General features: G+C 45.0%; 1 protein-coding gene across 1 annotated transcript in view; it reads right to left on the reverse strand.

Moving 5' to 3' along the window:
- Nucleotides 1-16,888, reverse strand: part of E2F3 (E2F transcription factor 3) — a 28,559-nt gene extending 11,671 nt beyond the window's left edge. Inside the window, exon 1 of the mRNA XM_066623986.1 lies at nucleotides 16,727-16,888. Coding sequence (XP_066480083.1) covers nucleotides 16,727-16,741 — 15 coding nt within the window. The 5' untranslated portion in view covers nucleotides 16,742-16,888. The remainder of the gene's footprint in view (nucleotides 1-16,726) is intronic.
- Nucleotides 16,889-25,513: the final 8,625 nt, after the last annotated feature.

Genomic DNA, 25,513 nt, shown 5'->3' on the forward strand with positions numbered 1-25,513 from the left:
CTATCTGCTTTGGCTGAGAAGCAGTGGGAAGCCAGAGCAGGACTTGCTGCTTGCATTGTGGGCCCCTATGCTGCTACAACTTGCCTAATGGCATGATTGCAACAACGTGTGTGCCTGTTCCGCAGTTGCTTGCTGGCATAGGATTGGGCCGCCATTTATTTTCATGTAAACCAACACCTAGGCAAAGAGTTCACTACCTCCTTCTCCTCAAAAAAGCAAGAGAGCCTTCTCCCATTACCATGCACTTCAGTAGCCCATATCTCAGTGCACAAATGGGATTGAATACCTGGGATGCATAATGAAGAAAATAACTGGTATTTATATACCGCTTTTCTGGCCATTGGATTACTCCAGCTTTATTCAAGGTGGTTGACACAGGTAGGATTTCTCTAAATCAGGGGTCTCCAGACTTTTTGGGCAGTGGGCCAAATATCTGGCATGGCATTGAGGGCCAGAAAAAAAATTTAAATATAAAATTTAAATAAATAACAGATGGCATTTAGATGAGTGAATAAATGGGCTCATTCATTCAACTTGTCGGGCCCTCAGAACACCCTCCAGACCCAACCAGAGCACAGCTCCGGTCATATTCAGTTGAATGGGCCAGAGGCTTCAGGGAACAAGAGGCTGGCTGCGGGCCGGATAGAGGCTCTCCACAGGCTGCATCTGGCCCTCAGGCCAGGGTTTGGATACCCCTGCTCTAAACGCTTGAAGGGGTTTTTAGAATCGCAAATAAGTTCTGTCTTTCAAGAACTATCTACAGGTGGATCTCTCATGGTCTAGTGACTTTCTGGCAGCACACTGACTCCCATGCTGACAGACAGCTCTTTTCCCTCTCACAGAAAGAGCTAGAGCCGGCTTCTTTTGGCTCTCACCCAAAAGGGCTCAACTTGTCAGCGTTCTAGGTCTCACCACCCACAGAGGCTTCCGGTGATCTTGAACTGGCGACTTGTCGATGTTAAATCTTTGGCCTTACCGGCAGCTCTACCCTCTAGACCAGGGGTGTCCAAACCCCGGCCTGGGGGCCAGATGCAGCCCGCAGCCAGCCTCTTGTCCCCTGAAAGCCTCTGGTCCACTTGGCCAAACATGACTGGAACTGTGCTCTGGTTGTGTCTGGAGGGTGTTTTGACATGAGAGTTTGAAGGAATGAGCCCATTCATTCATGTATTCACTCATCTAAGTTCCGTCTCCAATTTATTTATATAAATTTTATATTTAAATGTTTTTCCAGCCCTCAACACCATGCCAGATATTTGATACGGCTCTCTGGCCAAAATGTTTGGAGACCGCTGCTCTAGACCAGACCTCCTGCCCATTGGGTCAAAGGACTAAGCCAGACCCTTTAATTCCTTCTTAATTCTGAAAGAGTGCTAGCTCCTTTGACATTATACTAATGGTTGATAAGCCACCAGAATATTATTACATCAGATAAGCTACCAGAAATTCTGGTTGATAAGCCACCAGAAAATTATTCTAACCAAGTTAGTTGGTCAGGACGACTGCTGTTTTGGAGCAGATGTAGAAGTTGTTTCCACTGAATTTTTCATCTAAATATACTTCTTCCTGTTAAAGCCACACCAAGCCTTCCTTGCTCTGAGATAGTTAAAAGTTTCAGTGTGGCAGCTAAAGATAAAGTTCTGCTGGCATCTGACAGACGTAGGTGCAGACACTGGCATTATTTCCAAACCATGCAAGTGCAGTTACATTCATAAGCAATATCATCCCTTTGCAAGAGGACATCTACATTCACCATAAAGAGTAATAAACTGTTCATACTACTGTAGTCTAAGTAAGAATACTAGTCATGTGATAAACAAGCCAGGTTGACTACAAAGGCCTCCTTCCTACTCCATCAACTCTAATTTTAGTTATGCAAATCACGTGAGCTGTGGGATAAGGGCTCCCTTCACTGCATACCGCTTCACATCTGTGATGCAGCAGTGGCAGCGACGGAAATGCTGGCCTTTTATAGGCCTTGAACTATTGCAAGACCTTCATTCATTCACATAAGTTCCATCTCCAATATATTCATTTATGTAAATTTATTCAAATTTGAAGTGTAAATTAATTCTTTCTTCCCAGCCCTCAACACAGTGTCAGGGAGATGATGAGGCCCTCCTGCCAAAAAGTTTGGACACCCCTGCACTACACTACTAGCATATTCATGTACATGCAAAGAAATACAAAACATACATGGATGCTACTAATACACAATGGATGTTAAGAACAAAACAAGTTACACGGTTGTTTATAAGGCCTTCCAAGATTTTACTCAGACATGAAGCACAACACTAAACGTGATTTTACTCTGAAAGAGATCCCTCTGAGTCAAACAGGACTTACTTGCAGGTAAACACTTAGGACTACATTCTTAGAGCCCTATTCAATGCCATTCTACCAGCCCACCAATGCAGCAGCACAAAAAATGGCTACTGCTGATCCTGTGGTCCACACCACATCCTGTGCTCCACACCAGAGGGTCCTGGAGACATATACCGGTAAGTCTCCAGTGCATCCATTTCAGTCTGGCTTCAGGCTAAGGTTCAGGACAGAGACAGCCTTGGTTGATGACCTATGTCAGGGATTGGATAATGGGGGTGCGTCCCTGTTAGATCTGCTGGACCCCATGGCAGCTTTTGACACCATTGACCATGGTGTCCTCCTGATTCAGTTGGCTGTGCTGGGTCTTGGAGGCACTGTTTTGTGGTGGATCCTCTCCTTCCTGGCTGACAGTTCCCAGAAGGTGGTGCTGGGGCTGACTGCTCAGCATCCTGATTTTTGAGGTGCAGGGTGCCACAAGGTTCAGTTCTATCCCCCATGCCTTTTAACATTTATATGAAGCTGCTGGGAGAGGACATTCAGAGATTTGGGGTAGGGTGTCATTAATATGCTGACACCCAGCTACTTCTCTTATTGTAGGTTTTTTTAAATCAAGCCGCCTTAAGTGCTCTTACAGGGAGAAAGGTGAGATACAATAATAAATACCCAGACCTGCACTCCATGGGATCAGATCCAGAAAGGGGGCTAGGATTCAGTGGTTGCCTCTGCTCCTTCCTAACCCGATCTGCTTATTCCCCACCTCCCATTCCGCCCCCACCATGTCCTGCCTCCCCAGTCAACTTACCTGCCTTGACGGGTCCTCCTGAATCAGCCGGTGCATGCAGGAAGCCTCTGGCCTTCCCCTCCAGTGCTCTGGAAGCACATGCCTCCAGAGTGTTTTTTATAACTACCATAAGACAGTCAGCACTGGTGGAACACTTGTTCCGCCTGCAGAGCAGCCCAATTCAACATGTAGACCTTAAAAAGTTTTTCGTTTAAAGTTCACTGTCACCATGTCCACCATTTCACAAAGTAAAACCCAAAACCTTCAGACACACAAAGATCAACATTTCTTATGAAACTTTAATTTTAAAAAAGTATTTATATGCCATCTTTCTCCTTCCACAGGGATGTGATCAAGGCACGATATCATAGACTTAAAAATTTAATGTAACTGTTAACAGTAAAAATTAAACTCTCTTTTATGGAGGTGGGAATCATAGGTGAGTGAACATCATCTTGAAATGCTACCAAAACTGCTTCATCACATCACTTTCCTAAATTTTGGGGGACCAGGGCACAGTTGTCACCAAATGTTGATTGGTCTTCAGTTGTTTTTATAATCAAACACCTTATGGGAAATACGCTGAGAATGAATTCATGCTCAGTTTTACACATGCACGTTCAGTTGAGGATACATGAGTGTATTTTGTCTTCAGGCATGTGTCCCAGAGTACAAGGGGTAAAGTATTATCTCTCTTAGAAACACACCAAATCAACAGAATTATCCCGAACAACTAGACTTTCATTTGTCTTAGCTGTTAGTGCTTAGGATTTTTAAAAAAATTATGCAGCAGGCCATGAAAGAATTATAATTTTAGGTTGTAGATTTTATTTCCGATTTTTAAAATCAGTGATTTACTAAAATCAGTGATTCTCACACTTTTCAAAATGATGCTTTATCAGGACCCACCTAACTTTATGAAACTTTTTTTAGAAGGTGATCCAGAAATAGTTTTATTTACAAGCAATAATTTATTTACTTGAAAAAAAAACTTCATCCATTTCTTGTAATAAGACAGCCCTGATGAATAGCTTCAAGGCTTACAGCCCAATCCTAACCTGCGATGGAATAGGCAGGCTTGCACCACATAGAACGCAGGTTAGGAGTTGAAAGGAGTGCAACTTGGAGTAAGGGGACTTATGTCCTCTTACCCTGAATAATGCCACAACCACCTCAATGGGGCTACTCGGATCTGCACCAGCGAAACCGCTGGCAGAGATCCAAGCAGTCCTGTGTAATGCCGGGCTGCTCAGGGGGAGGGGGTTAGGATGTAGCCTAAATGCCAGAGGCCAATCCCACTCCCTTCCCAGGCCTAGTCCATCTACCCTCCTCTTGCCCCAAAACACTCTCCCGCACCCTCCCAAATTCTCCACACTGGTCCAACTAACTCCTGAGGAGGTGCAAATGTGCCTTATGGAACATTTGCAACACTCCCAGGTCAGCGCAAAGGACTTACTGAGAAAGCGCACTGGGACTGCGCTCTTAGTTATGTGACCCAGCGTTCATCTGCCCCCACTACCTGTCATTGACATAATTGGAAAAAGACATCAGAAAAAAAATGCTCAAATATTTTTTCATCTATATTTTTTCATCTATATACACAAGCTTGCAAACTGCAAGAGCTCAGCTTTCTGCAGGGCAGTTAGCTGTTATAGGATTTTTGAATAGCCTCAGGATTTGAGGCCATTACAGGTATGCGTCACTTAACAACATTCCACTTAATGACAGGCCGCATATATGTCAGTGATCAAACCACAACAAAGAGGATCTTTAAAGAGACAATCAGGTCTCCCATAGCCTGCAGCAAAGTGACTTTCACAACAAAGAGGCTCTTAATGCAAAGAAGAGGCTCTCAGTCTCCAGCAGCCAGTGGGGAGTGTGTTTACACAACAAAGGCCCTAGATGCGGCTGGATGTTCACTTAACAACCTATTTGCATAACAGATACAGAGAACTATCTGTCATTAAGCAACACACCTATAGTTACCTGATCTTTCCATCACACATTTTATCTCTTCAGAGGCTCTTCAGAGACCTACCAGAAATTGGGTCACAACACACCAAGTGAATCCCAACTCAGTTTAAAAACTTCGCCCTAAATTTTCATAACCTTCCCCAACACACAGATATGCAGATTTAGTTGCAACTTGGTTCTTGGAAACAGCACTGTCAGCTCTGAATTGAAAATGCAAATAGGCAGATGCAGAAGCTAGCAGGTCCTTATTTGCTCAAAGATTTTCATTTTCCAAACAGCTCAGCTGCTCAAACCTTGCCCAACATGAACATTCATGTTTGTGTTAGAAGCATTTGATTCTTCCATAATGGCTAATACCTTCCATTTGTTGCATATTATAGAATTTGCAACACTGAACATTTCACACAAATACATAGGCCACATTTGGAATTCACTGTTGGCCTTAACGTTTTGCAGTTGTCTATACCTGAAATTTACTCACAAATATTCAGTTCTGTTTAACTGTATGCTTAGATTCACTACCATGAACAATATTGCTCTTTTTTTGAAATAAAGTTAAAGAGCAGGTGTGTAATCTGGGTATGGCTCAGTTGTTGGTGCCTTCCATTGGGTGATACCCACTGAAAGCAAAAACTTCAGTGCGGTTAAGATGGCTGCAGGAATACAATAGATGCCATTTTAAGTACTGTGCATGCAATGACCTCCCAAAAAACAAACAAAAAAGCCCACACACTTAGATTCTCCACCTGTGTTCTCATGACTCAAACTGGAAGTTCAATTCTACATTGCAAGTTTCACAGTTTTCAGATGCTTTCTTGAAATTGAAAGCATTTAAAAATGTACAGCTTATAACAATTTTGTACCATCATCAACCTAAACTTGTGGGGAATGGGGGTAGCAGGATTAACTACTGTACACTGTTCCTTATTGCCCACTGCATGTATTCCTACTTCATGAGTTACATGCCAACTGATAAAGGGGAAAATCACAGGGAGAGAAGAAGCAAATAGGGGAGCCTGACTTATGGTTATAGAAACCAAGCATAAGCTTTAAATGCTTCTTTGGCAAGACACCTGCAGAAAGGTATTTCTAAATATCTCTGTATAAATGGAATGTTTTAAAATTTCAAAGCACAGCTTTTGCCTGTATGATACCCAGCTCTGTAAGTTTGCAGACAAATATGAAATGCAAGACTGTTACCAGTATCAACTATTTCAGCAGAAATTCAGCTAGAGCTATGGGAATTAGATTTAATTGCTGAAACTGACAATCTTCAAATCAAGGCTCTTCATTTTGGCCACAACAATCATCAACTTCAAAACTATCTGGCATAAAATTACTTTGCAGCTGGGGTGGGAGGAGGAGAGAGACACATGCATCAATTTTGCAAGAGGATATGTTGCTTTCCATCTGTTGTTTTACTGAACTGTTATTAGCATTCAATAAAAGAATCTCTTTGGTGGCCAAGGCCAAAATTTCAAATCATTTCACTGAAGACACATCAAGAACTACCAAAGGTGGATTGGTTTTTCCAAGGAATGTGGTGCATCTCTTTTGGCTTGTGGTTACAGCAGAACACTGTGCTTGATCATAGCCTTTGTTTAGAATATTTATGTAGAATGAACCTCTCATTGGACACCCAGCATGACCTAGTGGCTAGAATATCAGAGAAGGAGCAGAGAGACCCTGAAGCTAACTGGGTGGCCCTGGGACAGTCACTCCCTCTCAGTCAGTTTCTTTACAAGGATGCTGCAAAGATAAAATCCGGAGGACAAAAATTTGTATGGCATCATTAACTCTTTGGAAGAAGGGCAGGATAGAAATGTAATAGAAGTTTAATGCCAGCCCTTTCAAGTCTTTATGCAATATTAACATTATCTCTCATTTGTACTCTGCCCTTCTTCCAAGGAGCTCAGAATAGTGTATATGGCTCCCGCCTTTTATCCTGTTAGGGACACTGAGGCTAAGAGATATTGGCCCAGGATCACTCAGTAAACCTCATGACTGAGCAGGGATTTAGATCTAAGTGTTCCGTGTCCAAATCCAACACATTAACCATCACAACACACCAGTTTTTATAAATGTCAGTATAAACACTTTTGGCAAATGGTTTTTTGTACCTGTTGCTTCTCATTTTGTACACTGGTTTAAGTTCCACTCAGCTCACATTAGGTTTCCTTAATTCACAACATGGTGTACCCCAGAGGCACAAGAACCCAGAAATTTCCAAAGTCTGGCCATGGCTATGGTTTGCCCAACACTTTGCAAACCACGTAGGGAAAGCTACAGATTCAGACACCATTACAGATGAAGGGCTTAAGAACCCATATGTAGCAGAAAAAAGTCATTTATAGAAGTCCTGTAATCATCAGTAAGGACTTCAGCTACAATGAACTAGATCAGGCATGTCCAAACATTTTGGCAACAAGGGCTCTCTGACACTATGTCAGGGGAAAAAAAGAACTAAGCTACATTTAAAATTTGAATAAATTTACATAAATGAATTTATTACCGATGGAACTTGAATGAAGGAATGAAGGTCTTGCAGTAGCTCAAGGCCCATAAAAGGCCTTGCACAAAGCAAGGCCAGCCTTTCCTTCGCTGCCACTGCTGCATCACAGGCATGCAACAGGAAGTAGCGGAGGGAGCCCTTGTTCCACAGCTCAGGTGAGAGGTCAAACAGTCATCCTCACACAGAGAGCAGTTGCGTTGGGCCAGTACAGGCTCCAGCAAATCTCTGGAGGGCCAGAGGCTCATTGAAGACTGGGGCTCCCTGCCGGCCAAACTGAATCCCCCCCGAGGGCCGCAAGTGGCCCCCAGGCCAGGTTTTGGGCACACCTAAACTAGATGCTCACCACCTCATATCAAACTGCCATATTAGTCTGTGACAATGTAATCACATTCTCAAGTTCTCAAACCTTGAAGAATCTATATAATGCTTGAGGAAACTATCAGAAGGAAAAGAAGCATCCATCTTCAGGTTTAAAGATTATCCTTCAGAATACCCGAGAGTATTTTCAAACAGAAAAGAATGATCACACACAACAAGCTTGCTGTGTATGAATGGCATTCAGAATGTTAAGAAAGTAATATTTTATGCTATCTGTTGAAAACAAGATAATATAGCTACTCTGAAAAAGGTGACAAACTCTGCAAACATTCTTGTAATAGAGAATCAGAGTCGGAAGGGATCTTCAATACAGTGAAGGGTGCTCCTATCGCCCAAGAATTAAATGTATGAGCAATATGTAAACCAAAAAAGGAGAAAAAACCACATTTAAAAAGTGTATCAAAAATGTTCAAGTAGAAAGATACCAAGACCCAATTGCATACTACTTCCATCTCCCTAACCACCTAAAATGGACAAGAGATTTACTGTTATTTCTTGGCAAATTTCTCATCTTTAACCCTACTGTAAAGAATGCCATCCACCCCCACCCCCACCGCCCCATCACTGCACTGCACAGAGAATTTTTCCCCATAATGTGCAAGTTACAAATCTGTAAACCTTCATCCTTTTTTGCTTGAATTCCAGATATACTTTAGGAGTGGAGATTGATACTTTCCTAACTTTGGGGAAAGACATGATACACAATCAGTTTGGAAAGAAACCCAGGTCTCTGTCATGCTAGGCCTCCTAGAGTTAGTATCATTGAAAGGCCACAGGAGTCAATGAGAATACGCTCTTGTTAAGAGGATTATGCCCCTTCTTTGAAAAGGAGGGCTTACCCTCCTGTGGGTGGTTTCTCCACTTAAACACCTCATCAAGGCAAAGGAAGAAGAGGACTAATTTAAAGCTTCCAATCAAGTATGTTGCACTGACTAGAGTCAGCATACAGATTCCTACTCGAGTTCAACTTCGCTTCAAGCAGCTTTTTAAAAAAAACAAGACAACAAGACAACTAAGGCTGCAACTCTAAGCAAACTTACTCCTCAGTAAGCACTGCTGAGCTCAGTGGAATTTACTTCAATTCAGCATGTACAAAGTAAGGTTATGGAAAGAATAGACTGGCAATTGTCTTTAGCAAGTTAGTCTTGCTGAAATCAATTTGACAAGCTAGTAACTCATAAGTCCTCTCAATCCAAATGGCATTTAAGCATAACTGCTTTCACTGGAGTACGAAGGAGCAGACGCCTGTAACCCAACTTTTTTTATAACCATTTCTCTTAACTTGTCCTTGTTGACTTTCTGGGTCACTTTGGAACATGTCTAACATATTTGTAGCAATTGCTGTCACTTTCTTCCTTTATTGCAATAGAATTTTTTAAAATAAGAATAGTGTTTCTTGTTATCTCATTTACCAACAACAACCTCACCGAAAGGCTCATTGTTTTGGTGGCTCTTTCTGACACAGCATAAACTTGAATATGTCACAACCCCACACGAACTTCTGGAGCTACCACCCAACTTCCTGGCCTCTGCAAGGGTGCAGGTATTTGTTTTAAAAGAGTCACAAACTCAACCCAAAGGGATGCTCATTTGTCTTAAAGGACACATGTATAAGATGTGAGCATCAGTATTAGCACCACTGCTGGATGTTACAAACGTGCCATCAGGCATGTCCGCAACACCCAGAGCACAGGGATATCAAGGAGCAGGCCAAAGCTATAGCAACAAATGGGGATTATATAGACTTACACTTGCATAAATTTAGATGCTACCAGCAAGCATACAAGATTGAAAACTCAAGCATATATTGCAGACAGGGACATGGTTCTCTGCCTGCAATACAAATCCTAACTCACTGCAAATAAAGAAAAAAGCACCCTAAATGAAGGCTAATGGGGCCTTCTTGCATTGAAGTTACCATCTGAGGCCAAAGTCAGCCTGTATTCTTTCCAGACAATTTTTTTTAAACAAATGGCCACCAATGTACATGACATTTTACAACAGAAAAGAGGTCCCTGCCCCAAGCAGCTCACAATCTAAACTCAGACGCAAGGAAGACCATAGAAGAGGAAGGGAATGGTGCCAAGGAATACAAGGAAGAATACGCAATTACTTCATGTATGTGTACTCAGGCTAAGAGCCCAATCCTAAGGCTCTGAGCATCAGTATTAGCACCAGTGCTGGATGTTACAAACGTGCCATCAGGCATGTCCGCAACACCCAGAGTGTAAGGAGCGCCAGTGCCAGATGGTGCTAGATCTAGCACCAGATGGACGCTGCCTGGAGCATGGTAAGAGCTCTGGGAAGTGGTGAGGGTCTTGGGGAGGGGAGAGGGCGGGGTGAAACTGGTGGAGCCCTTCATGTCCAGTTGCCAAGTCCAGCATTGAGGCTCTCAACTCTACACCAGCAAAACAGCTGGTGCAGACTTGAGAAGACCCATTGCGGGGCCTGGGAGACCTCCAGTGGCCTCAGCGGTACTGCTGAACACAGCGGTAGCTATTTTGGTGCTGCAGCACCTGACGGTGTCAGCAGGAATAGGACTGGGCTGTAAGTGAGATTAGAGGGATGTTTTCAAATGCTTCATGGAAAAGTTGGGTTTTTAAGGAGAAATTTGAAGGAAGTTCAAGAGGGGGCATACTACAGGTATCAGCAGAATATATGCTGTTAAAATGGTCAATTTGACAATGAGTGACCTCTATTTGTTGTTCTGTTTCTAAATGCTAACAATTTTCATGTGCTTAAAATTATATATATAATATCCACCAGGTAGATGGGACTTGTTAGCCTGGGAAGGCAGCTCATCTGAGAGAAGGAAAACTCTGATCTCAAACCCCCACTGCCTTGTTGCTACATCCAGTTATGGAAAAGGCTTCAGGAGTCAACCTCGAGGTAAAATCCGGAGCCGGAGTCCCTGAAGCAGTTCATGGCTGAACACAGTCATGTTCTGGCAACTCCTGCGATGCCGCTGGAACCAACCGTATTGGCCTCTGCCTTTCCATTGGACCATTTCAGTGACGTGGAGAGGGGGGATTTGCTGCATGGGTAACAGTCTATCCTCCATATCTACTTCACCCAGGCTTTGCGCACTGGAGAGGACACTCTGTTCCAGAACCACCATTCAGAGCGTGACACCATAGTCTTCCAAGACTGAAGGATGCCAACAACAATATTTAATTTTATATATATATATGTGTGTGTGTGTGTGTGTATAATTTTAAGCACATGAAAATATATATATATATATATATATATATATATATATATATATATATATATATATATATATATATATATATGTATATATGTATATATGTATATTCAGTGTCAAGAAAAATCAATTTATGAAGGTACTGCCAACATTTCCCTTAAACATTTCTGAGTGATATGCAGTCATTACCTGTCCTTTCAAACAACTGCTCCTGAGTGCAGATCATTAAGATACACAATACAGCTCACCTATTACATAACATGTTGGCATCCTTCAGTCTTGGAAGACTATGGTGTCACGCTCTGAATGGTGGTTCTGGAACAGAGTGTCCTCTCCAGTGCGCGAAGCCTGGGTAAAGTAGGTATGGAGGATAGGCTGTTACCCATGCAGCAAATCCCTCCTCTCCACGTCGCTGAAATGGTCCAATTCACCTATTACACATTCCCATTCTCAATGCTGCCAGACTATCAAGCCATCATTACTAGGAATAACAGTCTCCTCAGCCTTCACATATCCAAGTCATACTTGCTCCTGAAAACCTTTGAAACTGGGAGATAGTAGGGTTGGCCATCAATTACACAGGCCAACACACATTTTGCTTCCTTAAATGTTACACCAATTCCTGGGTATATTTGGGGTGCTGATTCCAAAAATGGCATCCTTTTTGCCCTATCACATCTAGTTTTGAAGACACGGCATAGCCTCTTTAAGTGAATGGTTCAAAACAGCTTCCTCATGAGGAAGACTACACCATGGCTTCCTCTTGAGGAAGCTGCTTGAACCATTCACTAATGAGGCTATACTATATCTCCAAAACTAAACGTGATAGGGTAAAACGGATGCCATTTTTGGAATCAGTACCCCAAATTCATATCAAACCACCATAAAGTTTGGGAAAAACCTTTCTGACCCTCAATTTTGTAGGCCTGTGTTTTTAGTGTTAGGTACATTGACTCTTAAATCTTTCTATAATAAATCCAAGATTTCCCTATGCCACCTCTAACATATAGATCAACAAAATCCTACGTCAAATTAAACAGCCTCTTTAACAGGCCATGACAGCACCAAGTACTTTTTTCTAGACTCTTAGAAATCATGCACCAGTTTAGCACACCTTGTGGTCAACAAATTTTTCCTCTAGACCAGTGTTTCTCAAACTGTGGGTCAGGAGCCATTAGGTGGGTCAGGAGCCAATTTCAGGTGGGTCCCCATTCATTTCAATATTTTATTTTTAATACATTAGACTTGATGCTCCCATGATACATGACTGCATTTGGGGAAATGTTAGAGACCTGTACTTTTAACAAGGATAGTCAATGGGACTCACTCCTGGGTAAGTGTGGGTAGGATTGCAGCCGAGAATTGTTAAAAATTTCCCTGCTTGATGATGTCATTTCTGGTCGTGACATCACTTCTGACAGGTCCTGACTGATTCTCATTCTAAAAAGTGGGTCCCTGTGCTAAATGTGTGAAAACCACTGCTCTAGACAATCCAGCCACAAAACTTTGATGAACTGAAAGAGTTGGCTTTCCTTACCACCCACCTCTCTTAAACTTTTGATCTGCCTCAATGCATACCACATATTGGTATATATGTGCAGATAGGCTAGTGAAATTGTGTGGCATTGTTCACAAGACTGCCTTAACTTCCTGCATGCACATGTTCATGAGGCCTCCCTAAAGGACTGTTTTTTCCATTGTATAACAGAATTACAAAGAATACATACTACTAGAATGGCAATAAATACCTCTCTTGATCTGAGCTGCCCCATCTAGGTATTTAGGCTTAACATTTTGAAATTTTCACTAGACTGTAGCAGCTGGATTGCAAGCTATCTCTAAACACACTTAGAAAGATATGACTTAGAAAGGTATGACTTTCTAAAAGTCATACTTAAACGTGAAAGGTATGACTTAGAAAGGTATGACTGCATGTGCCAGACTATGTTAAAACCCACACCTGATTGAAAGCAATGCAGAGCAGTTAGACGGCATCCACATTCAATGTGCATTACAATTTGTGCTCGCAGTTCTTGAACCTGCAAGTGAAACCATACAGAAGTTCACTTCTGCATAGCTGATTACTTTAGCTAGGTTAGGAAACTATATTCACATGCAAACACACACTTTTCCCCCCAACATCTGCATGTTTGTGAAGCGCAAAGTCAGGCTATAACTGAAAAATAAAAGCTCAATCATAAAGTCAAATATGTTTCAACTATGCAGAACAGGCATTAGAAGTACTAGATTAAAAGTACTAGGCAGAGGAAAATAGCGCCCTAAAGGCACTAATTTCATCTTTCATATTAATTTGCAAAATATTAAATCTTGATAATGCTAGCTGTGCATAGATGCAAGAAATGGGGCAGTAACCATTCTGACCTGGAGCAATAGGCTACTAGAAAAAAAATCAGTTAAAGGTGACCTAGTTATCACTGAGTTCACAAGGTTTTCAAGCAGCCTGAATCATTTCGGTTTATAAAAAATAATATGTAGTGCAGTGCATGGGCCACAACTTCTGCTCTATAAATTTCCTCAGAATTAAAGCTTTCTTCTAAAGTAAATGGTTCCTTGGCATCTTTATCTGGAGTTCCTCAGTAAGAAGATCAGTACTGACAGATGCACTTCTGAGACAGCTGCCTTCTTATCTCCCCCTAGTCAGCATGCAATGGCTGCAAAGTCTTGGTGTGTTCTAGGGTGTGCTTGCACTCTTCCAGTTCACATGGGGCAACAAGAAAGTCCAGCAGACAGACCAGAGCCTTGAATGAGCTGAGCACGCAACCCTATAACATGGCCTAGAATGTTGTGCAATGCACAGAGATTCTTTGACAGATAATTGGGAAAGCACCACGTTTAAGAACTACTGTTCTAAGTATCACTCAGACTGGTTTTCAATTTGGTATGATCACACAGACAGGGGCCGAGCACCCTGGTCCCTATGAGGACAGCGATCAACAACAGTTGACATATCAAACATTATTCCATTGTTCAGAAAAAAAGGAATTGTGCACCGACTGTAAACAATTCCAACAGTCATAGTTGTGGAGGCTACCATTTTAATATATATGGAACACTCCTGAAATCCAAAAAACCGATCACAACCACCAATGCACAAGCAAATACTTTAGTAACCATCTACTTCTTGACCCACGACACAATGGTATTAAGTCAATGCTATTTATGAACTGAGCAACTGATTTTTTCAGACACAACACCAGTAGGAAATATTTTAAACATTTCAGATTATGTACCTACACTATGGACAGAAGTTTGGTTGTATCATCAAGATGCAAAAGTTTCTCTTTAAAGCTATATCCCACTACCCCAAAGCCTTCATATTAACCTTGGAAAGAAAGGAGTTATACCACTCAGTTTACAAAACACATCCACTGGATTTTTTTTTTTTAATTTTCACATTCTTTTTATTCTTACTGCAAATCTAGAAACAAATTCCTCATGAGAGGGTCTGGTACATTCCTCATACAAATGAGGTCTGCTTTTTGAAAGTTTAATTCAAAAATATTATAATTCAAAAAAGTACTTCACTTGGTTTTTAAATAAAGGAGAGGTTGAGGATACATGGGCAGGAGGTCTGGTGGGCAGGAGGTCTGGTCTAGAGGGTAGAGCCTCCATTTGCCTGAAGATTAACATCCACAAGGTCGCCAGTTCGAGGCCACCGGCACCGTGCGACCTTGAAGCAGCTGGCAAGCTGCAGCTGAGCTGTTCCATCTGCTCGGAGCGTGGGAGGATGGAGGCCAAAATGTTAAACCAGATCGGAGTGTAACAGCTTGAATGTGGTGGTTCTTGAAAGAGAGAACCTTCTTTCAATTTGTAAAAATCCCTGCGTGGATTTAATAAGCCTGCCTGTGTAAACCGCCTTGAATAAAGTCTTGAATAAAGACCAAGAAAGGCGGTATATAAATACTGTATATTATATTATTATTATATTATTACATAGTCAGGGTAATTTACCAATTCATCCTGGATCTTTACTAAAACATATAGTACTATATTTTGTCATCCTTTCACCCCCCCCTTCTGCCAGCCTCTAATTGCACCTCAACTGAACAAAACAGACATGCAAAACAGGGATCAAGGAATAATATGGACTCATACATAAACAGTAGCTTCTTCGTCTTAAAAAAATTGGTTCAATTGTCAAGTCATACTAAAAAAAACAATTATGTAAGTCAATCCCCCCACAATAGTACATAATGGGAGTGGGCAGTAAAGTGCCACTCAAACAAGTGCACAGAGACTTCTGAGAGTCATCTCAAATCAGGGTAAATCTACAGCTTCCTGACTGTAGCCCTGGAAAAGCTCCAAATTCAACATTACTACAGTATATCAGAAAAGGCTTCAGCTCCAGTAAGGCCCAAGCAAAGACTATTCAAAAGCTGAAGATCACATCTAGTTTCCCCATTTTGTCTGTGTGTCCTGTTTTGCAGGCCTATATTCCCTTATGTAACTAGGAAGGAGCAAGAAGCTGTTTCCCCTCCCCCTCCCCCTCCAGCCCCTTGTTATACTGTTATTCCAAACTTCATTTTACTTCTCAACTACAACTCCTGTGGCAAGTATATTTGTTGTAACAAGCAGGTAAGAAAAAGCCTCCAGGAAGAGCTTCATAAGAAAGCAGGGAGGGTTCAGCTGGTTTAATTATTCTATGACATCCATGCCCACATTCCCACAGTACTTAATCTAATAAAGCAGAGCTTTCCAACACAAAGTCTGCTTTCCTACATTACCAAGTAAAGATATTATAATCAAATTATAACTTAACAGGGACATGGGAAGAACTAGGAACAGGTAGGAAAATGAGCATTCCAGGTTCAAGCCCCCATATCTATCCAACCCCATATACACACAAACCATGAATTTAACATACAAAGTGGCCCAGAGGCAGCAGTGGCCTGAAGCAGTTACTTGAACTGTCTAACCAGAGTCATCCCCAGTGACAGGGAGGCAGGCCCAAATTTCTCCCTTCATGACTTGTGCTAAGGGGGGGGGGAGAGGAGACAGGGACTAACCCCATAATGGTGATTTTAGTTGAGGGGCAAGATGGGGGTCACTTTTTCTATTATTTAGACCCCCCCAACTTAGCCCTGCCCCACCCCCACCCCAGGGCCCAATCCTATCCAACTTTTCAGCACTGATGCAGCCACAATGCAGACCCAAGGTAAAGGAATAAATGTTCCCTTGCCTTGAGAAGGCCTCTGTGACTGTCTCCCCACCACAGGATGCAGCACATGTCCCACTAGCATGGCTGCACCAGCACTGGAAAAGTGGATAGGACTGGGCCCACAGTCCTTGAATTGGGGGGGGGGGGGCGTCTCAACCAGGAGAGTGCAATATACCTATAAGTGAACTGCCTGTGCAGCTGGTACCTTAACTGCCCCCCAACATACACACACCCCCTCAGCCCCCCCCACAACACAGTCCTTGAACTTGGGGGGGTCTCTACTGGGAGAGTGGGATATACCTATAAGTGAGTGCAGCTGGTACCTTAACTGCCCCCCAACACACACTCTCACACAGGTCTTGACTAACCTACCTGCTGCAGGGGCATTTCCAAGCCTAGCAGTGCCCCCCAGGCAGCTCCAAGAGTTGAGAAGCAGGAAGGGCCGAGCGTGTGTGGGGGTGAGAGGGCGATTCAGACACACGCACACACTGTTGTGTGTGTTCTGCGTGGCTGCCCAGGCCAGAGGGAAAGAGAGCTGGTGTGTGTGGGTCCCCCCTCCCCCCACTCGGCTCAGCGCCCCCTCCCTGCCTCCTCCTTCCCCCGGCTCCCAGTCACAGGCGCGACCTCGGCGCACGTGTGCGAAACGTCACCGCCGAGTCCGGGGGTGAAGCGCGAGAGACCAGCGGGACAGAGAGAGCCTCCCCTTCCCCCACGGCCATGCTGCTGCCCGCTCAGGCCCTGCACCCCACCCCACCCCTGCAGGGGGAAGGGAAGACCCCGCACTGCCCCCGGCTTGGGCGGCCACACACACCCCCTAGCGTGCCCCCCAAGCTCACATCCAGGGGTGTCCCAGGCCAGCACGCTGCTGGGCTGGCCTCGCTCTGCTCTTTGTTCCAGCCACCAGAATGCAACAAAATCAGGGAGTGGGGAGCTGCCCCCCACTGGAGAGAGTGCGGCTGCGGGATCCCCACTTGTGCTCCCCCCTAGGCTGGGACGCTCCAGACCCGCCTCCCCCAAGAGCCGCAGGACAAGGTGGCTCCAGCTGGAAAAAGTTGGTGGCACTGGAAGGGACCCCCTGCAGACAGACCGAGACCCCTTCCCCCGCACCCCCTGTCCGTGGCACAGACCCCCCCACAAGTGCGGAGCCCGCGCACAGCTTCTGGGGAGAAGGAAGAGGAGGAATTACCGATGGGCGGCCTGCACTTCCACGGGCGGGCTGCAGCAGCACCGGGGGCCCGTGCGGGGTGCAGCATAGGGAGGTGCCGCCGCCGCCCCCCACGAGCTGGGGCTGGGCGCCCTCCGTCGCGCCCCCAGCAGAGCCGGGAAAGCGGGAGACCCAGGGCGCCCCCAGCACCGATGCCCCGGAACTGCTGTGGATCTGGACGAAGGCGGCCGCGGCGGGGGCCGGGAGGCCGACGGCGACCGCGGGGGCCCCTCCGGAGTCCGTGGGAGGCGAGGCCGGCTGGGCCGCCAGGGCGCGCGGCTGCGGGAGTCCCCTCCGCATCCTTGCCCCGGTGGGTCTGCGCCCGGAGCGGAGTCTCCTCCCACCCCTTCGCTCTGCCGTCACTCCCACCCCCCGCCCGGCCTCGCCGGCTCCTGCGCCGCTCAGCGCCCGCGCCCGACTCGAAATGGTCCGGGCCGGGGACGCCGGGGGGGCTCCGGCTCCAGGAGGCGGAGGCGCCGGGGGCGGCGAGCCCGCCCGGCGGGCAGATGCGGCGGATGGAACGCGACCGCTCCCGCCGCACGGGGCTGCTTGGAAAATGGCTCCAGGAAGCGGCGGCGGCGGCTGCTGCCGCTGACAATGAATGAAGGGAAGGCAGGCGGGTTACGCGCCAAGAGCCTCCCGCGAAACTCAGATTTCCCGCCCGCTTTTCAAATTGGATTTGCATAGCTCCGCCCCCTCGCCACGCCGAGCCCAGGGCGCCGTCTCATTGGCTCACCGCCGGCCAATAGCGAGAGGCGTCGACGCTTCCTCGGCTCTCGATTGGGCCGCGGAGGCGCGGGGTTGCCCTGCTTTGCATACCGCTCAGCTATTGGCTGCAGCGTTGGGGATTCCCTTCTGAGCTGCCGGGATTCCGGATGCTCTACAGACCAGACCCTTTTCTCTCTGGCAAGCGACCGGGGCTGCGCGCGGGGGGGGGGGGGGCTCGCTGCGAGAACCTCCTCTAAGCAGGTGTCCGGCCTTCCCCCGGCACACCCCTTGGCAGCCCGTCTCGTCACTCGTGCCCCTCCCGCGAGCCGAGTGTCTGTCGCTCGTTTATTGCAGCTGTAAATGTGACCCCCAAGGGGATTCACCCCTTTTTGGCCAGCTCACATTTGGTCCATGTTCTGTGTGTGTTGCATGGGGCGGAAATGGCTTCCACTCCAATCCTATCCATACTTTCCTGGGAGTAAGCTCCACTGACTGTCATGGGACATGCATAGAACTGGGCTGTAAAAAAGCAATTTATATATACACACATACACACAGATACACACACACACACACAAGTATACACACACAGAGATATATATACATACACAGAGAGATATATATACACACACAGATATATACACACACACACACAAATATACACAAAGATATATACACACCCACCCACCCAAATATACACACACATATACACATAAATACACAGATATACACACACAGAGATATATACACACATGCACACAGATACACACACATACACATACACACACACACAGATACAAGAGATACACACACACAGATACACACACACACACAAACACACACACACACACACACACACACATGTATATATTTTTAATAAAACACACAGCACATTTTATTCAGAAGAAGCGTTAGGCTTGTTTTAAGGCATATAGTTGTGTGTTTTGTTTTGTTTTTAAATCAGGTTCATCTGATGTAAGATACAGTTTTAAATCCGAAACTGCATTCAGCTTGCTTTGGTACAGTGTAACAGTAGCCACACCCAAGGATCTTTAGGACCTACTATATACTAGGCTACCAATATAAACTGAGTGTACCCCTGAGAGTCCCAGCAATATACTCCACTCAAAGTCAATTTTAAAAAATTGATTCTTCAAATAATTCTATGAAGGGTACCAATAACAGAACATTAAAACAGGCACAAAAGCAATAAAAGGAATTTCTTAAAACTAACTCCCTCTTTCCAGGATACTGCAGAATCCCAGGTTAAAACCAGGCAAATCTGCAACTCTTGTCACTCCTGAAGTTCAGAGAATAGGAGGAAAATCCAAAGGGCAAGCAGAACACAACCCTCCAAGCCTTCCCTTTTATAACCCTCCTTTTCTCCTGAAAGCGTATCTCCACCCATGACTCAACTAAGGCTTCAGATAGTATCAATCACCTTCCAAAACACCAAACCTCAACATAAGGGCCCGGATCAAAAAATAAACTTACTACTCTTCCATCTCCCTTATCCTGGTCATATGTCTTTACCAAATTTATTTTTCATTAAGTCATAAAAAGAGAAAGTCTCTCTGCCAGCTCCATATCCTTGTTTGTGTAGCTGGCATGTTTTGTTTGTAAATGCCACAAGATTAAAGAAGGCTTCATTAGGACAGTTCCCATCTCCTATATATGAAAACCCAAACTTCCTGTATTCATTGCAGTATTTTCTTTTTTTACCTGTCAAAGAACTGAAGACTATGCCTTCTCATTATTTTGCACCAAACTGTTAGACATGTCCTCAGAAATTCTTAATGACTGATCACTTTCCGCATTATGTTTCAGCTTTTTTACTGTGCCAGTTTTCAACTACTAATCCATATCTGATAATACAAGAACTGATGACCAAAAACTTGCAATTGGTGGGGCTTTTGCAGCCAGCTAGCTATCTTCCTTCTGACTTTGCCAGCCCCACAAGGCATTCTAATACTGGCCTCCCTTTTTCTGCCATTATTCAATTATTTTTCAAGTACCCCTAAAGATCTCGGCAAGTACCCCGGGGGTACTTGTACCCCAGTTGGGAACCACTGCTCAAGAGGATTTGTATAGAAATGTGGGTGAGTGAACGCAAAACTCAGCAGATAATTAAAAGCATTTTTTAAAAACGAGGCCTAGGAATTTCAAAGTCCAATTGTAATTTGGTTTAAATTTAAATTATAAACTAGACTTGTTGGGGGCACAATCCAATACGGTGCACGCTGGCTTACCACCAGCGTGCGCTGTTGCAAACACATTGTAAGGCGTGTTTACAGGCCCTGCTGCCAGGTGAGTGCCGGTGCTAGCTGGTGCTGGGCTACTACCAAGCGGCCACTGGAGCTCCACTGCTCAGCGGTTATGGGGACTGCTGAACGGTGGAGAGAACAGTGGAGAGGCATGGGGCAGGTGGGAAGGAGGCGTTCTGTGGAGGGGGGAGGGCAAAGGGTGGGGAGAGGGCGGAGAAGAAGCGTGCCAGGAAGATGGAGTGGGGAGGGAGGGAGGCGGGGAGTTGGAGCTTTACTTCACCTGATCCAGAGCCTCCACATCAGGCTCATCGCCCAACATGAATGCTCTTCATTCACCACTGGCCTTTTCGTTGACGGTGAATCGAGTAGTCCCATTGCAGGGCTACTTGCTTTTCTCCGGGGGAAGGGGACAAAAGGAGCTGCCAGCAGCTGCCTGGAGCATATAGGATGTGGCGGCAGCCATTTTGGGCGCCCCTACAGCCTCACGCCCCAGGCAGCTCAGAATTGGGCTGTGCATCATTTTTTTTTTTATCATTCTGATTCTATTTCCCCAGACAACGTCGAAATTAATAGCTCCTCTTGTGCCCATATAAGCATAGTTCTGTAGAGCCTCACTGTAATATATAAACGACATATTCCCCATTATCTCTTTCTAGCAAGAGCATAGAATATCAGAGAGAACAGCTATCTAGAGCGACTACTAGGAATGTCTTTAAGGTCCAATTCATACCTGTGAGGGGGGGTGGTTTATAGTTTGCGCGCGCGTGCACACCCACACCCACACCCATTATTTTCCTTCACTAAATGAATATAATAAAATAATCCTTTAAAATTTCATATAATGTGTATTGTGTAATGGTTCCTACACAAATACAGTAGAGGTGTCACTTAATGACAGGGATACATTCTCCGATCCTCATTGATATGCGATTAGGCTGTTAAGCGAACATTCAACCCAATCTAGTGCCTTTGTTGTGTATAGAGACACTCCCTGCCAGACACTCACTGCACAGGGTACTGGAGACCGATTATCTCTTTTTGCATTTAAAGCCTTTTTGTTGTATAAACAGACACTCTGCTGCTGACTATGGGAGACCTGACTGCCACATTAAGAACCTCTTTGTTGTTTTTTGACCACTGTCATATATACAATCCATCATTAAGCGGATGGTTGTTAAGCAACACATGCCTGTAATTCAAATTAACCTGTTTTTCTGGTTGCTGAGAGCCCTTATATTTCAATATGTATGAATACAACATATAAGTATCCAGATATATAAAGTGCCTTGTGCGTTCTGGCCATATATAATAGTTCCCATAATATCCAATTCCTTTGATACCCTGGCATGGTAGCTGAAAATATGACTGAGTACATATCAATATCTAATGAATAATCGTTTTCCTTATAAATGGAAACTGAGTATTTCTCTGTATTTCTGAGTATTTCTTACAGACCGAGACACCTGTATGAAGTTTTGTTTAAGAACACAAACATTTGAGCTAAGAGAAATAGTGCTCACAATTTTGAAAGGAGGTGCTGCTTCTTATTGGGCCACCTTGTCTCCTGGCCCTCACTGAAACCTACACATTTACCATTGTCCCAAACATGCCTAAAATTGCTCATCTATGCTACCAAATCTCTCCTCTTGGTCCATTCCACTTTTCTGCCTTTATTTTGCAACATCATCCTGCCCGTATGAACTTCACTGTTTCATACAGCAAAAGCCTATGTATGTTCGCTCAGAAGTAAATATCCTTTATTTCAGTGGGATGGGCAACCCAATCCTATTCCCAGCGGCACCAAAATGGCAACCACTGTAGCCACCAGAGGTCTCCTTGGGAGAAGAGGACTTTCACCTCCTTCTCCCAGAGAAAGCCCCAAGCCCCACAATGGGGTTTCTCCAGTCTATTTTGCTGGCAAAGACTTGAGAACCTCTGTGTTGGGCTTTGCAGCCTGACTGTGCTCTTACTGTGCTCCAGGCAGCAACCATCCACTACTGGGCTCAGTGCCATCTAGCGTTGGGCCAAGGCCCACTCCTCTCTGGGTGTAGTGAACATGCCTTATGGCTTATTTGCGACACTCAGCGCCACTGCTGGAGCTCAGCATTGGCACTGGCCCACCCTATGATTGGGTTCTTACTTCTGGGAAAGAAAGGCTGTGTAAGATTGCAGCCTAACTCCACCTAACTCCACTCTAACTTTCTGGAAGAGCTGCACTCCTAAATGAACCCACCAATTTATCTTTTCTGCCATTAGTCTCTCATAGAAGATGGGTGTGGTGCTAGCCCTTCGCCCCAACTTTTCCCTCTCTTCAATCTCCAACTTTTCTGTGAAAGCTTTAACCTAATCCCATAGTCCTCATTCCTAACCGAAAGAAAACATATGGAATTTCATTTGTCTCATTTATCTTGCATTACTTTGCCTATCCTTTTCTTCCTCTCTGTTAGTCATCATTCCCAGTAGCGTCACTAGGATTTGCGTCACCCAGTGCGGGAGGCCTGCGCATCACTCCATGCAGTGGGCAGGGCAACGCCCCAGGTGGTGGGCATGGTGATGTACCATCGCCCAGCCCCCACTGGTTTTTTGGCTGTACCTTTTGTTAAAACACAGATATTTCAATGTGGTTTGTTTCATTGCATTCTGCATGAAATTACACATTGATTGATATATAACATGATGGTATTATTCCTCCAAACTCTGATTTTAGTGATTTTGAAAACTTGTATAGTCACACACAAACAACTTACTAACACCTTATTGCAGCAGTTCTCAAACTTTTAGCACTGGGACCCACTTTTTAAAATGACAGTCTGTCCAGGACCCATTGGACGTGATGTCATGGCCAGAAGTGACATCATCAAGCAAATTAAAATAAATAATTATAAATAATTAAATTAAAATAAAAGAAATAATTAAATAAGGGGGAGCCAGTCCTGCTCCACCAAGTGAATCTACTCTGAAGTAAGTCCTATTGTGGTCAATGGGGCTTACTCTCAGGAAAGTGTGGGCAGGATTGCAGCCTGTGAGCCCAATCCTATGCATGTCTACTCTGAAGTCAGTCCCATAGTGGTCAATGGAGCTTACTCTGTAGTCTGCCTGCAATAACACTCCCCAAAAGAATCAGTGAGATTTCCAGCCCTCCCAGTGCCCAGTTTAAAGTTCTTCTGTTTCAGACATATCCATATAAAGATCCACCTGGCTTTGCAAGTGCAAAATAGAAAACTTTCCCTTTACCAGTTGAATCTTTTTTGTCCTTTTTAAGGGGGGGGGGGAGGCTGCCTTCTGGAACACATGCTGAGCTTCAGTTCCATTGGATTGAGACCATTCTGGTGTCCTCACATTCCCCTTTGCCTGGCCTGACCGCTAGCCAAGGCTCGTCTGCCTACTCATGAGTAAACGCGACTGTGAGGCTGCTTTACTTTCCATAGGGCTGGGAGGGAGGGACTTCCTTCTCCCTTTTGTGTTTTGGGGGGGCTGCATTCATTGGATCAGGACCATTCTGAGGTCCTTGGAGTCCTCTCAGCCTGCCCTGAGTCCTCTTAGTCCTTGCCTGGACCAGGGCCTAGGAAAGGAATTTTATCAGGGGGTACAAAGTTTATTCTGGGCCCCTTCCCAAAGGGGGAAAGGCGCAATGGGGGCAGCAGAACAGGGGGCAAAATAGGATAGGGGGAGGGTGCTGACAGCCACAATAGCCTTTGAACCTCAGGTCTACTAGCCTTCTTGATGCAGAGCCCATCAGCAAGTTCAGGTCAGATCCCAGGAACTTTCTGGGCCACCTCCTTTGGCTCCTGGGCCCCCTTTCTGACGTTGGGCCTGGGTACAAATTACCCTCTTTACCCCCTCTCCTACGCCCTGGCCTGGACTAAGGCAAGTTCGCCTACTTGTGAGTAAACGCGGCCACATGACTTCGTTTCGGGCTCAATAGATGCAGCTGGGAGGGAGGCAGGGGCCTTCTTCTCGTGTTTTTGGGGGCTACATTCATTGAATTGGGACCATTTTGATGTTGTTGGATTCCTCTCTACCTGCCCTTTCCGACAGACTATGGCAAGTACACCTACTCGCGAGTAAGTACACGATACAGCTCACTTTCACTTTCCATAGGGCTCCATGCATTTTTTCTTTCCGGTTTTTTGGCCATAACTTTTGAAGGAAAGGAAATATTTCAATTCTGTTTTTTGCATTGCACTCCGCTGAACATTCCACATCCAACGGTGTATGGCACAATGGAGTAGCTCCGAAAGCCATGAAGTTAGCGTGTCCTCCCCCAGGGCACATCACCGCCCCGGCGCATCACCCGTGCGGCCCGCACCCTCTGCACCCCCCCAACAACTCTTCCCTTTCCTCCATCTGTTATTGAATGGAATTTCATGGAGCAGGGACCTCTCTTTAACTTATTTTTCTCTGTAAAATGTCATATAGATTAATAAATCTGCATAAATGACAAAAATAAAAGAATGTAGTACTTGTTTCACAGAATTCCTCTTCAGATAGTGACTGTGATCTGCAATGTATATTCACAATACCTTCATCATCTGCTAAGTTATATCTTTCAAAGCTGCAAATAGCATCCTTCAAGAGCCCAGGTCAGTAACTTTTCCTCAAGGTATTTTCTGTCAAGAACTGGAGGTGAACTGGAGGTTGTCCATGACTTTGTGTACCTTGGCTCAACGATCTCCGACACTCTTTCTCTCAATACCGAGCTAAAGAAACGCATTGGTAAAGCAGCTACCACGTTTTCCAGACTCACAAAGAGAGTCTGGTCCAACAAGAAGCTGACGGAACATACCAAGATCCAGGTCTACAGAGCTTGCGTCCTGAGTACACTTCTGTACTGCAGCGAGTCGTGGACTCTTCACTCACAACAGGAGAGGAAACTGAACGCTTTCCACATGTGCTGCCTCCGACGCATCCTCGGCATCACCTGGCAGGACAAAGTTCCAAACAACACAGTCCTGGAACGTGCTGGAATCCCTAGCATGTATG

This window comes from Tiliqua scincoides, chromosome 4 (genome assembly GCF_035046505.1).
Source record: "Tiliqua scincoides isolate rTilSci1 chromosome 4, rTilSci1.hap2, whole genome shotgun sequence".
Lineage (NCBI taxonomy): Eukaryota > Metazoa > Chordata > Lepidosauria > Squamata > Scincidae > Tiliqua > Tiliqua scincoides.